Source organism: Gavia stellata, chromosome 11, assembly GCF_030936135.1.
Source record: "Gavia stellata isolate bGavSte3 chromosome 11, bGavSte3.hap2, whole genome shotgun sequence".
In the NCBI taxonomy this organism is placed as follows: Eukaryota; Metazoa; Chordata; class Aves; order Gaviiformes; family Gaviidae; genus Gavia; species Gavia stellata.
In genome coordinates this window covers 29,409,041-29,420,114 of record NC_082604.1, presented here as the reverse complement: position 1 = coordinate 29,420,114, position 11,074 = coordinate 29,409,041, and the positions used below count along the sequence as shown (strand labels likewise).

The 11,074-nt window shown below is 43.4% G+C and overlaps 1 protein-coding gene across 1 annotated transcript in view; it reads left to right on the top strand.

Moving 5' to 3' along the window:
• Positions 1-5,507: 5,507 nt before the first annotated feature.
• MME (membrane metalloendopeptidase) overlaps positions 5,508-11,074 on the top strand; it is a 47,721-nt gene continuing 42,154 nt past the window's right edge. Inside the window, exons 1-2 of the mRNA XM_059822762.1 lie at positions 5,508-5,667; positions 7,069-7,104. Of these exons, the coding sequence (XP_059678745.1) occupies positions 5,508-5,667; positions 7,069-7,104 (196 nt within the window). The remainder of the gene's footprint in view (positions 5,668-7,068; positions 7,105-11,074) is intronic.

The window sequence follows — 11,074 nt, the reverse complement described above, 5'->3', positions numbered from 1 at the left end:
TCGGCCTAATGCGATGTCTTGTCTCCTGCTACAAACCTTGCTTCTCCCATTGTCCACAGGAGCAGCGATAACAGGTCTTTGCTTATCCTTAGGCAGGATATTACACTATTGACTTGATGGGAGTTTTCCCTAAGTAAGGCCCAAACAGGAATGTCAGCATTTGACTCACAGATCACACCTCTTGCAGCCTGCGTGTATACAAATGTCTAATCCCTCTTTCCAAGCACAAGGTTCTACAAGAGTGGAAACTCCCACTGCCTGTCAGGCACGTTAGTCCTCTTTGGACTATTTACAGATTTCCCTTTTCTCTCTCTTTGTAGTGAATTAGGCAGTTACACTTTTTTGGTTCACTGAAAATTTTTGAAACATGTCCTTTTTTTGCCATTTTAGTTCAGTCTGTTCACACACATCACCCTCTACTTCTCAAGCTTTGTTGTAGTTAAGGCTGTACAATAGGCATCTAGTTACAAAATCGCATGTATTTTTAACAACTCCTCTATTCTTACGTTGCTTGGTGAGATTTTCCATTGTTTGTGTCGGGGTGTCTTTAAGGCAGCAGGCAATGTCAGGACGGACCTGCAGGAGTAGATGCCTTGTTCTAGTAACCAGAATGGAACTCTGGAAGAATTAATGCGGGAAAGGTTGAAAGGGAGATACTTAGATTAATTTGAACACTAATTCTGGAAAGGATATAATGAGCATTTTCCCCATTCCTGCCTGTAAGAAAATGCAGTAGTTTTGTTCTCTAGACTTTTTAAAATGTTTCTCGTGCCTATTTTTGGTACTTCTATTGCTTTTTCTCTTTGGTGAAGAAAACGTTATTTGTTCTTGTTCCTTCTTCAGATGTTCATTTTGCAAAGTGCTTCATTTTTACAGCTAACACTCAGTTAATACCGTACCAGCCTCCCCTCTTCGTTGCATCTGCTCTGCGGATCATTTGCTGTGCAGTTCCATAAAGAAGTCAGTATTCAGTCTCCACCTTTCTTAGAGAGGAGGAAGGTTGCCCCTCTCAAGCAGCAGACGTTTTTAGTGTGTGTAGCTGGTAATAAAAGATTTCAGAAATTTCAGCTGCCATTTCTGCCTCTGAGGTAGTAAAGGTGCTTTTAGGAAGGCAGCAGAAGTGAACGAGAGGGGTGACAGCAACTCACACTGCTTCTTCCGATGTTTGCCAATTTATTAGTAAAAAAGAAACTCAATAAAAATGAAACTTGGTAAGAATGAAACAAATATCTTTTGATACGTGGTTGGCTGGCAGATCTCACGACAGAGCTCGGAGCTGCCTCTCCGTGCAAGAAGTCACAGCTGTCTCCCTCCTGAGAAGAAATCGCTCAGTGAGTGAGGATATAAGATCTTGCAGAGCGTATGTGACTGCATTAATTCGACAAAGGCAATTGAGTCTGCCTGGAAACGGGCACCAAGCATTGCCGACATGCAGCCGCTAACCTTCCCCGTGCATCATCTCTTTCCTTCTCTTGACCTGACTGGAAAGAAATGAAAAGCCGGAGGAAGAAGGAGGGTGCCGGCTGCTCTCGCACCCCAGCTCAGCTGTCGCTTTGCGTACGGCCCCGGTGCCTGCCACTCTCCTCGGCGGCAGGCGGAGGTGGCCTCCCCAGCCTGCGGTCCCGGGTCGGGAACGGGGCACCTCCATCGGACATCGCGCTCGCCTGCACCGCCTGTCTCCAGGCGGCAGCTGCTTCTCTCTCCTCTACCTAAGCGCTCGGGGAAGCTTTGCGAGGTGAAGAGCGTGGTTTGTCGCTGTCGGGGCGGGGGGGCTTGTTTGTTTGTTTCCTGCCCCATCACATTTTTATGATCGCGGAGAGGAAGAAGCCTTCAGGTCACCCGGAGAACTGCTCGTCCGGCAGCCCGCAGACAAGGGCTCCTTTGATTGCCGGCGGCTTTGCTCTGCGGCGGCAGCGGCCAGCAGCCGGCGCGGGGAGCAGGGAGCGCCTCGGGCTTTGATGTCCCGGCGATGCCGGCGCCCCGCGCCGCTGCCCGCGGGCGGGCCGGCCGCTGAGCCCCGCCGGCGGCCGCCCGGCGCCCCGCCAGCCTAAGCCTGCGCGCCGCCTTCCCCCGGGACCCGCGGGCGCTGCCCCGCCGGCTCGGGGCGCCCCGCGCCGCCTCCGCCCGGCGCTGGTCGGGGATGTGTGTGGCGGCCCCGGGGCCGGACCCCTCCGAGCGCCAGCCGGTGAGTACGGGGACAGCGGCCGGCGGGAGCGGGGTGGGCACGGCGGCGGGACGGACGGACGGACGGGTCCCCGCGCGGCTTCCCTGCCCCGGCCGTCCGGCGGGGATTTCTGACCGCCCCTAAGTTAGGAGCCTCCGCAGCGTGCGTGCTGCGGGCACCGGGAAGTTGGGTCTCGGGGCGGCGTGCCGTCGGGGCGGGCTGCGGGACGGGCAGGGCTGCGGGCCGGGCCGGGCTCGGCCGTGGGTCGCGCCTCCTCGAGCGGCGCCCCGAGCCCGCGGGACGCCTCGGCTGCCCGCGCCGGCACGGCGGGGCTGAGCCGCCCGGCGCTCTGCAGCTGCGGCGGCAGCCGGGCGCCCTCCCCGCGCGGCCCGGCCGGCTGCAGCGCGCGGCGGCCCCGGCACGGCGGCCCCTCCCCGCCCAGGGCGGCCCCGGCCCGCCTGGCCCGCGGCGCCACCCAGCGGCGCCGAGCCCGCGCTCGGGGCCGTGTTCACACGGCGGCAAGCCCCCGCCGCCGGGGGCCGGGGCGGGCTTAGCGCCGTCCCCTCCGGTAGTCCGAACGGCGGGGGGAGAGGTGCTGGCCCGCCGGCGGGCGTGATGCCCCGTGGCGCTTCTCAGCCGTCTTTACCGGGTGTGTCTTGCCTGTGGGGGAGCTTGTCCGTGCCTGGGGGGAGCTCGTCTGCACGGCCCATGTGGCGCAAGTTACTTAAAAACCCCAAAAACAAGTATTCTTGTGATGTGCTACATTTTCTAGAGAGGCTACCCTGAGAACCAAGTAAGTCACGAGTCGATTTTTAATGTACACATCCCGAAAAGAAAAGCTAATGCATTAACTCCCTATGCCGCCTAGACCAGGATCAGTCAAAATAATTTCAGCTGTCTGTTGTATCTAAGCTCTAGTAGGCAGAATAGAGGGGATCACAGAAGCACTAAGAGAAATGTAAGGAAGCCGTAATACCTAGGCTTTTATCTGCTTAAATTATTCTTACCCTTTTGCTGTGCTGGCAATTAGCACATAAAGAAGCTTTTACCTGGTGTTCATTAATGCAGATGGGATAAGTTCTCTAAATAACTAGAAGTAAAAATTAGTCAGTGGGATGCCTTTAAACATGAGGAACACTCCTGCAGGAACAGAAAGATTAGCTCATTTGGAAAAACTTAGCTGACTGTAAGGAACATATTTGCACATGAAAGGTACAGTGTTTCTTGCTGCTCTAATGAACTGTGTTTTCAGTGCTCTAAAGACACCATCAGAGTCAGAAGATACACATAATTTCTTAAATTAGGCTCCAAGTATTCAGAGGATTCTGGGGACTGGTCAGTATTTAGACAATATAAATAACATTTTTTGCTGCTTAATATAACTGGAAGCGAGAAGGATATAATGGTTAATTTGCTTTCCTGTTATCTATTAATTTATAGCTTGCAGTTAATGCAGGGCAAATTTCTCTACATAGCTCTTTCTTTTACGTGGTTCTGTGGGATTTCAGTCCCGTGTCTCAGAAACCACTTGCTGATTTGACTCTTCAGGGAAAAATAGCAGCTCATGAGGGAAATGAAAGCAGTTGTAATGGTCCCTATGGGTTTGGAAAGGCAGAGGCTGGGCAGACCTTGCAGGGTTCCAGCCTCCTGAGCCATAGAAGACCTGTGATTCTGGCACTGCCAGTCACTTCATGCATCTTGATGTCCAGGGAGTAGTGACAAAAGGGGAGATGTGACACGCTGAAATAAAAAGTTCTCTCATTCATGTAGAGAAACAGTGTTAGTGTGACAGTGTCCAAGGACCCACTGAGACAGGTATTGTGTAAACACACGGAACACAAAATCTGTCAATACTTAGGTCTGTAATAGCGAGTTATTTGACATCTTTATGTTATTAATAAACACTCCTTTTAGTGACATGTTTTTGCAGTGGAGGAGCTAGCATTCTAGGTGAGGTGGACACCAAAGACATTACTGGAAACTAAGGAACAGGAATCAGACAGAATCAGAAGTTCCAAAGGAAAAACAAAGACTGGGTATCTGGAAGATTGTAGCAGCTTGAGGAGACAAAGATGAATACCAGCCAGCAATACAGTTAAAACAGTTTAAAATAAGTTCAAGTCTTAGACTTGAATGGATGCAGCAACTGGGAAGGGTTCCCTTGCTGCTGTTACACCGGCTTACAGTGAGTGGGGAAAAAAAAGTGTGATGAACGCAAGAGGACTCAAATGCCCTGACCTGCACTGCTGGTTGACCTTCTTGTGAGGGGTCTGGTGAATGTAGGTGTTGCCATTATTTATCCCAGTGGAACTCTCATACTCTTCCCCGTTGAATTGAAAGGGTATGTGTACTCTATCTGTGGAAGTAAAGATCCCCAGGAAATGCTGTGAATAGAAACTGTTGAGTTTTCATTGTGAAATGCTGAGAAATACATTGCTGTATGTATAGGAATTTGAATCTGTCAGCAGAGGAAAGTCTGACCCTGAATAAGTGGAAGCAGATGAAGAGAGAGCAAAGAACTGTAGAACAGCAGTACTGCAAAGGTGGCCAAGTTATCTCTAAAGAGCTACAGAAATACAATCTTAAAATCTACCTATTGCATACACAGTCCAGGAGTGAGCGTGAGTCCATTCACTCTCCCACCAGTTTTGCATGTATGTGTTGTAGTTACTCCTAATTTACAGTGTTCTAACCTCAAAAGAGAGGCTTGGTCCCACTTCTTTAAAAATTACTGTGAAGACTCACTGTCTTCAGTGTGAATTTGACAGGGTCCCAGCAGAGCCTGATTTTTTTTTTTTATTTCTATTTTTAGAGACAGCTGTAAATCTGTAGTCAAAAATTGCTTACATCATAATTTAAGAAATGACAGCGAAGCACAATGGCATATTTTGACCTTTGGCATTAGATAAGTAATTGGCAGATTAAGTTAATTTTTATTCAAGCAGGGAGACTTGCTTTTTGCTTGCTTGTGAACTTCTGTACCATCATACAAGATTAAAACACACGGGTACATTTTAAAAATAGGTTTTGGTTTATTGGCCTCCCTTTTCTATTTGGTGGCCTCTTCGTGTGCAGGAAGACCAGTCTTCTGTTCTCCGTAAATGACAAGTAGTGCATGGTACGTACTTGTGTGTTTTTGTGTGCGCGAGAGAGAGAGAGAGAGAAGGAGAGAATTTCATTTAATTTCATTTCATGACTGACATTCTAGTAGTGTTACAAATAATTTGAAAACTCACCCAGAAAACATTTTTGTTACTATGCAGTTGAGGAGCCACTTTCAAGACCTAAGGCTCAGTGTAAGTCCTCCAGTGAGTCTTCCCTTTTCCTTTTCAGACGCTGGGTTATGGGCAAGTCAGAAAGCCAGATGGATATAACTGAAATGAACGCTCCAAAACCAAAGAAGAAACTGCGATGGAGCGGCCTGGAAATAGGGCTAGCTGTTGTAGCGATTCTGCTAGCTATTGTAGCGATCACAATGATAGTTCTGTATGCAACATATGACGGTGAGTATACTTAAAATGTCTTTGAATGTACAAGTGCATATGAATATAAAAGTATTTCAAGAAATTACAAAAAAATGCTTTAATAAATAGGATCCAGTTGTTAGTATATAGTAAAAAAAAATATTGAAGTAGCACTATATTAAAATGTTGTATTAGAAAAGACTGTGTTGCATGGTATATATAGCTGCACTACATAAAACATTAAGAAAATAAAATATTCTCAGCTCAGAATTATTTGCCCGATAATAGAAAATTGTACCTTACCCAGTGTATAAAATTAGCTGAATAATAGCTGCTACATCATAACCATATTTCATAGGTATGTCACTAAACAGTATGACACAATTATCTGAAATGTAAAGCTGCATCCACACTGACTGTTGCTGGACACTGACACAAAACTGGTTTTTTCCAACAGGCACTCTATAAGTTGTGGTGAACACAAAACATCTGCTTGTTCTTAGCAATATTTCTGTTTGTAATTAGTGCTTCACTAAGCAAAAAACTCTACAAAATAAAACACTGCTGAAGAAAACCAAACTACAGTGCTTCCTCCATATATATGAAAATCCTATTTTTTGTTTTTACAGGCTGTTGCAGCAAAGACTCTTAGTGAGTGTAGTCATACTAAGAGGTTTTGTGATTCAGCAGCCATACCAAAATATTGGAAAATAATTCCATTCAGGGCTAAATACCCTGATAATTTTTGGAAAAGATAATACAGAGAAGCTAAAATTTCCATTTGGGGTCAAACTAGAATGTTTACTTAGGTTGGAAATGAAATGCTTTGTTTCATTTTAAAGTACTTAATAAAAAGTTTAAACAAAACTATTACAGTCTAGTTCAATTATGGAATGGAAAAATGCCATTCTGAAATGAAAAATAAAAAAATGTTTTATTTCTGAAGTCTCAAAAGGAAACATTTTCATGTTCCTGAACCGTGTATTTTGTTTAGAAGGCTTCAGAGCGAATGTCTCAGAATTTTCAATTCATTCCTACAAAATCTTTTTGTCCCTGAAGGGTATTGCTAAATTCAAACTGACTTTGCAATTGCCTTCAGTCCATGTGCTGTTTTTCTCTAAATTTCTTCTTTGTTATAAAAATATTTTGCCCACCTGTAATTGATTGTTAGAACATTTTCGTCTGATGACTACAAAAATTCCCCATGATTAGTGACTAGCACTGAATGACCCTAAAGGGATGAAGATGATGATATTTTTTAGAGCCTCATCCTATAAATATTCACTTACTGAGAGTGAGGTGTCCATTCATCTTTAACTTACTGTACACTGCAATTAAATGCAATTCTAAAGTGACTGTCAATGAAAATAATATTTACAGTAGATTTTATTATATTGACATTCAGCGAAGAATTAAGAATATGATTGTGTCCTCTTTTAGATGGGGTTTGCAAGACATCAGACTGTATAAAATCAGGTAAGAATGAAAATACACCTTTTAAATTAATTTATGTGTTTTTAAACAAAATTACCACCATGTAATGTTCCCACTGCAGACAAGTATGGCACATTGAGGCATGGGATCTGCTAACCCAAATAATTTTCTCAGCATATTTCTTCTACAAACGTAAAATATTGTGATGTGATACCATCAGATCTTACAAAGTCATCAGGGTCTGGCTAGTTTAAGGCTTAGAAACAGACTCTCCAAAGAATGCCTCCAGCTTCAGAAAATGCTTTAAGTCAATCAGAAGATGGCTCTTCCCCACACCCACCTCCAAGTCAGAATTCAAGCAGAGACTATGTCTCTGAAGAAGGTACATAAAAACAAAGTCTTGATCATTGATAGTCATTAAAGATGCCATTCTGCTGATTGAGGAGATGCAATATTAATCTTCATGTCCAGAAAAAATTCCGGATTTTATAGTCTGACAAGCTAACTTCATCCTTCAGTAAAACCTGCATAAAAAATTCTTGGTTTACAACCTGGTCTGAACTCTACTAGAAGGCTACTAAAATGCATCAGAGAAATGCTGAGTTCCATACTATATATGCTCTTGTAGTAGGTAAAGTGGTAGTTACCCATGCTCTCCCTTTCCCCTCACCTGTAGTTCTCCTACCCTTTCCATTTTCTCCTCCAGATCAATTAATGCTGGCTTCCTTTTTTTGCCTCATCTACTTCTAAATGTCCCCGTTCTCTTTATAACACTTCCTCCACCTTGTTAATACAGACTAATCGTAGGCTCAGAAGCAGTTTCTCTCTCCTTTTCCTCGAAAGAAAGAAGCATTTATCTGGCTGTGCCAACATCTATTTCAAAGGGGCTCTATGCCAGCTCTGCACTGCTTTCTCCTTTCATGCCATTTTCCATCGTCAAACAGTTGACAGGTCTTCATGCTCTTGCAGCAGCCTTTTCCAAGTCAGGAGGAGAGCCCTACATTGCCGGTGTATAATCACTTTGTTGCATCTGTATACCCCTGCAACAGGTCTCTCCTGATTATGTGTTTTTCTGGGAAGCTGCTGAAGATGGGACCCCTGAAATCACTCTCTTGGTGTTACTTTCTCACAGGCGTTCCTCTTTTGCTTTCTCCACTCCTGTAGAATAACTTGGCCACACAGTTCACAAAGGCTGCGACCCAGTCACAGAGGCAAGAAATCTAAAACAGAAGCTCAGAACTTGTATCATTTCCCAGCACCCATGCTGTGACCTCTCAGCTTACCAAGCAAACATCTTGCGTTTTGTTCAACCTTGGTAACCTCCCATTCAAAAGCATCATAAACATTCTAATAGCTATGTGTTATCTTCATGTCAAGTGGAACTCATAACTTCCACGTAGATTCTGTACATCATGACTGGCCCCTCTGGAAGTTAGGAGAAAAGACAGCACTAAGAGAAGCCAGAGACTCAGCATGGAGACACAGGAAAGGTGGTGAGGAGTCATAAAGGATTTGACAGTCAACATGCAAGAAAAATGTATGTGCTTGCAAGCAAAAGTGTATGCAATTTAAGTACAGTTGTTAAGGAATCTGAGGTACAGAGCACCCCATGGGAGGCTTCCAAAAGATTTTGACTCGTAGGCCCCACTTAGACTTGCAGGCATGCCAGAAACAGTGTAGAAAAGCCGTTGTATTGGTTTCCTTACTTCTGTGGGACTACTTGTTTTAGATCTCATTTTAGACAGCAGCCAAAGTAGCTAGGGTGATTGCCCCCACACCTCAGTCCTGCTGGAGTCATGCACTGGTGAAGCCCCAAGGCAGTCCATTGTCTCAAGAACTGCATATTGTCATCAGCACAGTCCAAGTATCTTACAGGATTTATTTCAGGTGGTTATCACTGTCTTTGATTTAATGCTTCCAAGGTGTTTTTCCACCACCATGAAAGCTCATGCAGTGGTTTGAAAAATTATCAAGTTAGAATCTACTTGATTTTTTTTAATCTCTGAAGATGTTAATTTTCAGCTAAATACACATATCTGTTAAAAAGAAGTTCAGATAGACTACATAATGATGGATGAACTCAAAAAGGAAAAGCAGGAGAAGGTTTGGAGAAATCAGGCATAAACTGAAGATCTAGCAAGAAGTGGCCATATAAATTAAGCAGAACAGTTTTAATCTTTTTATGCTTCTGTTAAAAGATTTAACAGCATGCAAATATTTAAGGGAATAAATAAACATTCTTACTGGATGTTAGAGTCTCAATACAAAAGTAAAATTGGGGAAGGATTTCAGTAAGGACATTGATGGTGAAAAATGGCAGGCTTACAAAATTACATACCAGGGTGAAGAAGGACCATTTTTAAAAAATAGAAGTTGCCTCAATTCAACGGAGATAATAATGAAATATAAAATGAAAAAAAAGGGTAGCTAGACTAAAATGTCCCAAAAATAGAAATGTACAATGTGGTTCTAATGTCATAATCTCTTTTCATTTTTCATTACATACAGTTTTATTTTATTCACAGATTTATCTCATTTACTCACTATCCTCTGTCCCACATTCTACAAGTTGTCTAGTTCAAACATTGAAAGAATAAGTCCTAAAGAAATGGTGAGAATTGAGTCTCAAAACATGTAAAATGCCAGGGTAATGCTATAAATGTATTCTATGAAAGTGTTTTCTAATGACAAGAAAATGAGCTAATTGACATCACAGAGCTTTTCTGTAATCCACATTCTGCTGTCCCTATATAGGACATGAAAACTGATCCACTGCAGTCAGGGAGACTACTCTTGTGAGTAACGACTACTACGTGCGCAAGAACTGCATACTGCAGCCTGGAACACATAAAATTTACAACCGGGCAAAAGATAGCTTTTGTATTTTACCAGGTGTTGATACTTGGTATTTACATACCATACTGTAAGAGTCCTGGGAGGCAACCAGTGCATCTGATTCAATTATAATCTTTATAATTAAGTTTTAGCTGTGGGGCTATACCTCAAATAAGATCTAAACAGATGCAAAAGCAATGATGTCAAGCTGGAACACTTTCTTCTGACCATAGTATAATCTGTAGCGTTAGTATGTGTTCTGCCTAGCAAGGGTCAATTACCAGAAGCAGCTGAAAATCTGCACGGTCTGTAAGACTGTTGGAGCAATGAAGCCTTACAATGCAGGAAGCAGTTAGGATCAGGGAGCCCCCGCATGAAGTTCAGATGTGCTAGCCATTACAGAACTGCCAGTTCCAAATACTGCATCTGTCTGGAAAGGATTGAGAATGGACAGCTCTAAGCAAAGTTGGGAATGACCAGTTTGAACTTAAAATTGTTATTTATTAACTGAGCCAGGATTTCCATGTCCCACCATGGTATAATGCATTTAAGGTAGAAATAGCTATAGAACAGCAGGGCCTTCTCCACACTCCTATGGCCATTAAATGGAATCTAGTCAGATTATGAAAAGGGGAGGCAAGTGTTGGTAAGGACGTAATCACCTAGAAGACTTGCTCGATTAGGTGGTCACTAGAGTGAGTGAGTTCTTGGCTCCAGAAGCAGAACACTGTGAAGCAGGAGCCCAGAATGGTTATCTGGCAACTGCTTAAGCCTTCAGTGCTCAAAGAACTTCAAAAATAGTTCAAAGAGTTTGTCAGAATTATACAATTTAATAACAAAATAAATTAATATTTTAAAAAGGTAATGTAAAGTGCTTAAACCAGAGAAATAAACTGTATTATTGCTGTTTAATAATAATCTTACTGGGATGAATCTGCAAGTTTAATATTACTTGAAATCAGGATTTAGTAACAGGTCCATCTTTAATTTCGCTGCTTCTTCCAGACCATGTAGGATAACATACTGGAAGAGTTAGATAGATAGAGATATAAAGCAAGAAGTACTAACTTTGGAAAATTTATTGTGGTCTTTCAAGAAATATAATTAGGAATAGACATTAAGTAAAATGGTAATGCCTTACACCAGAACTGACCAACACAGTGACAGTTTTTTGCAA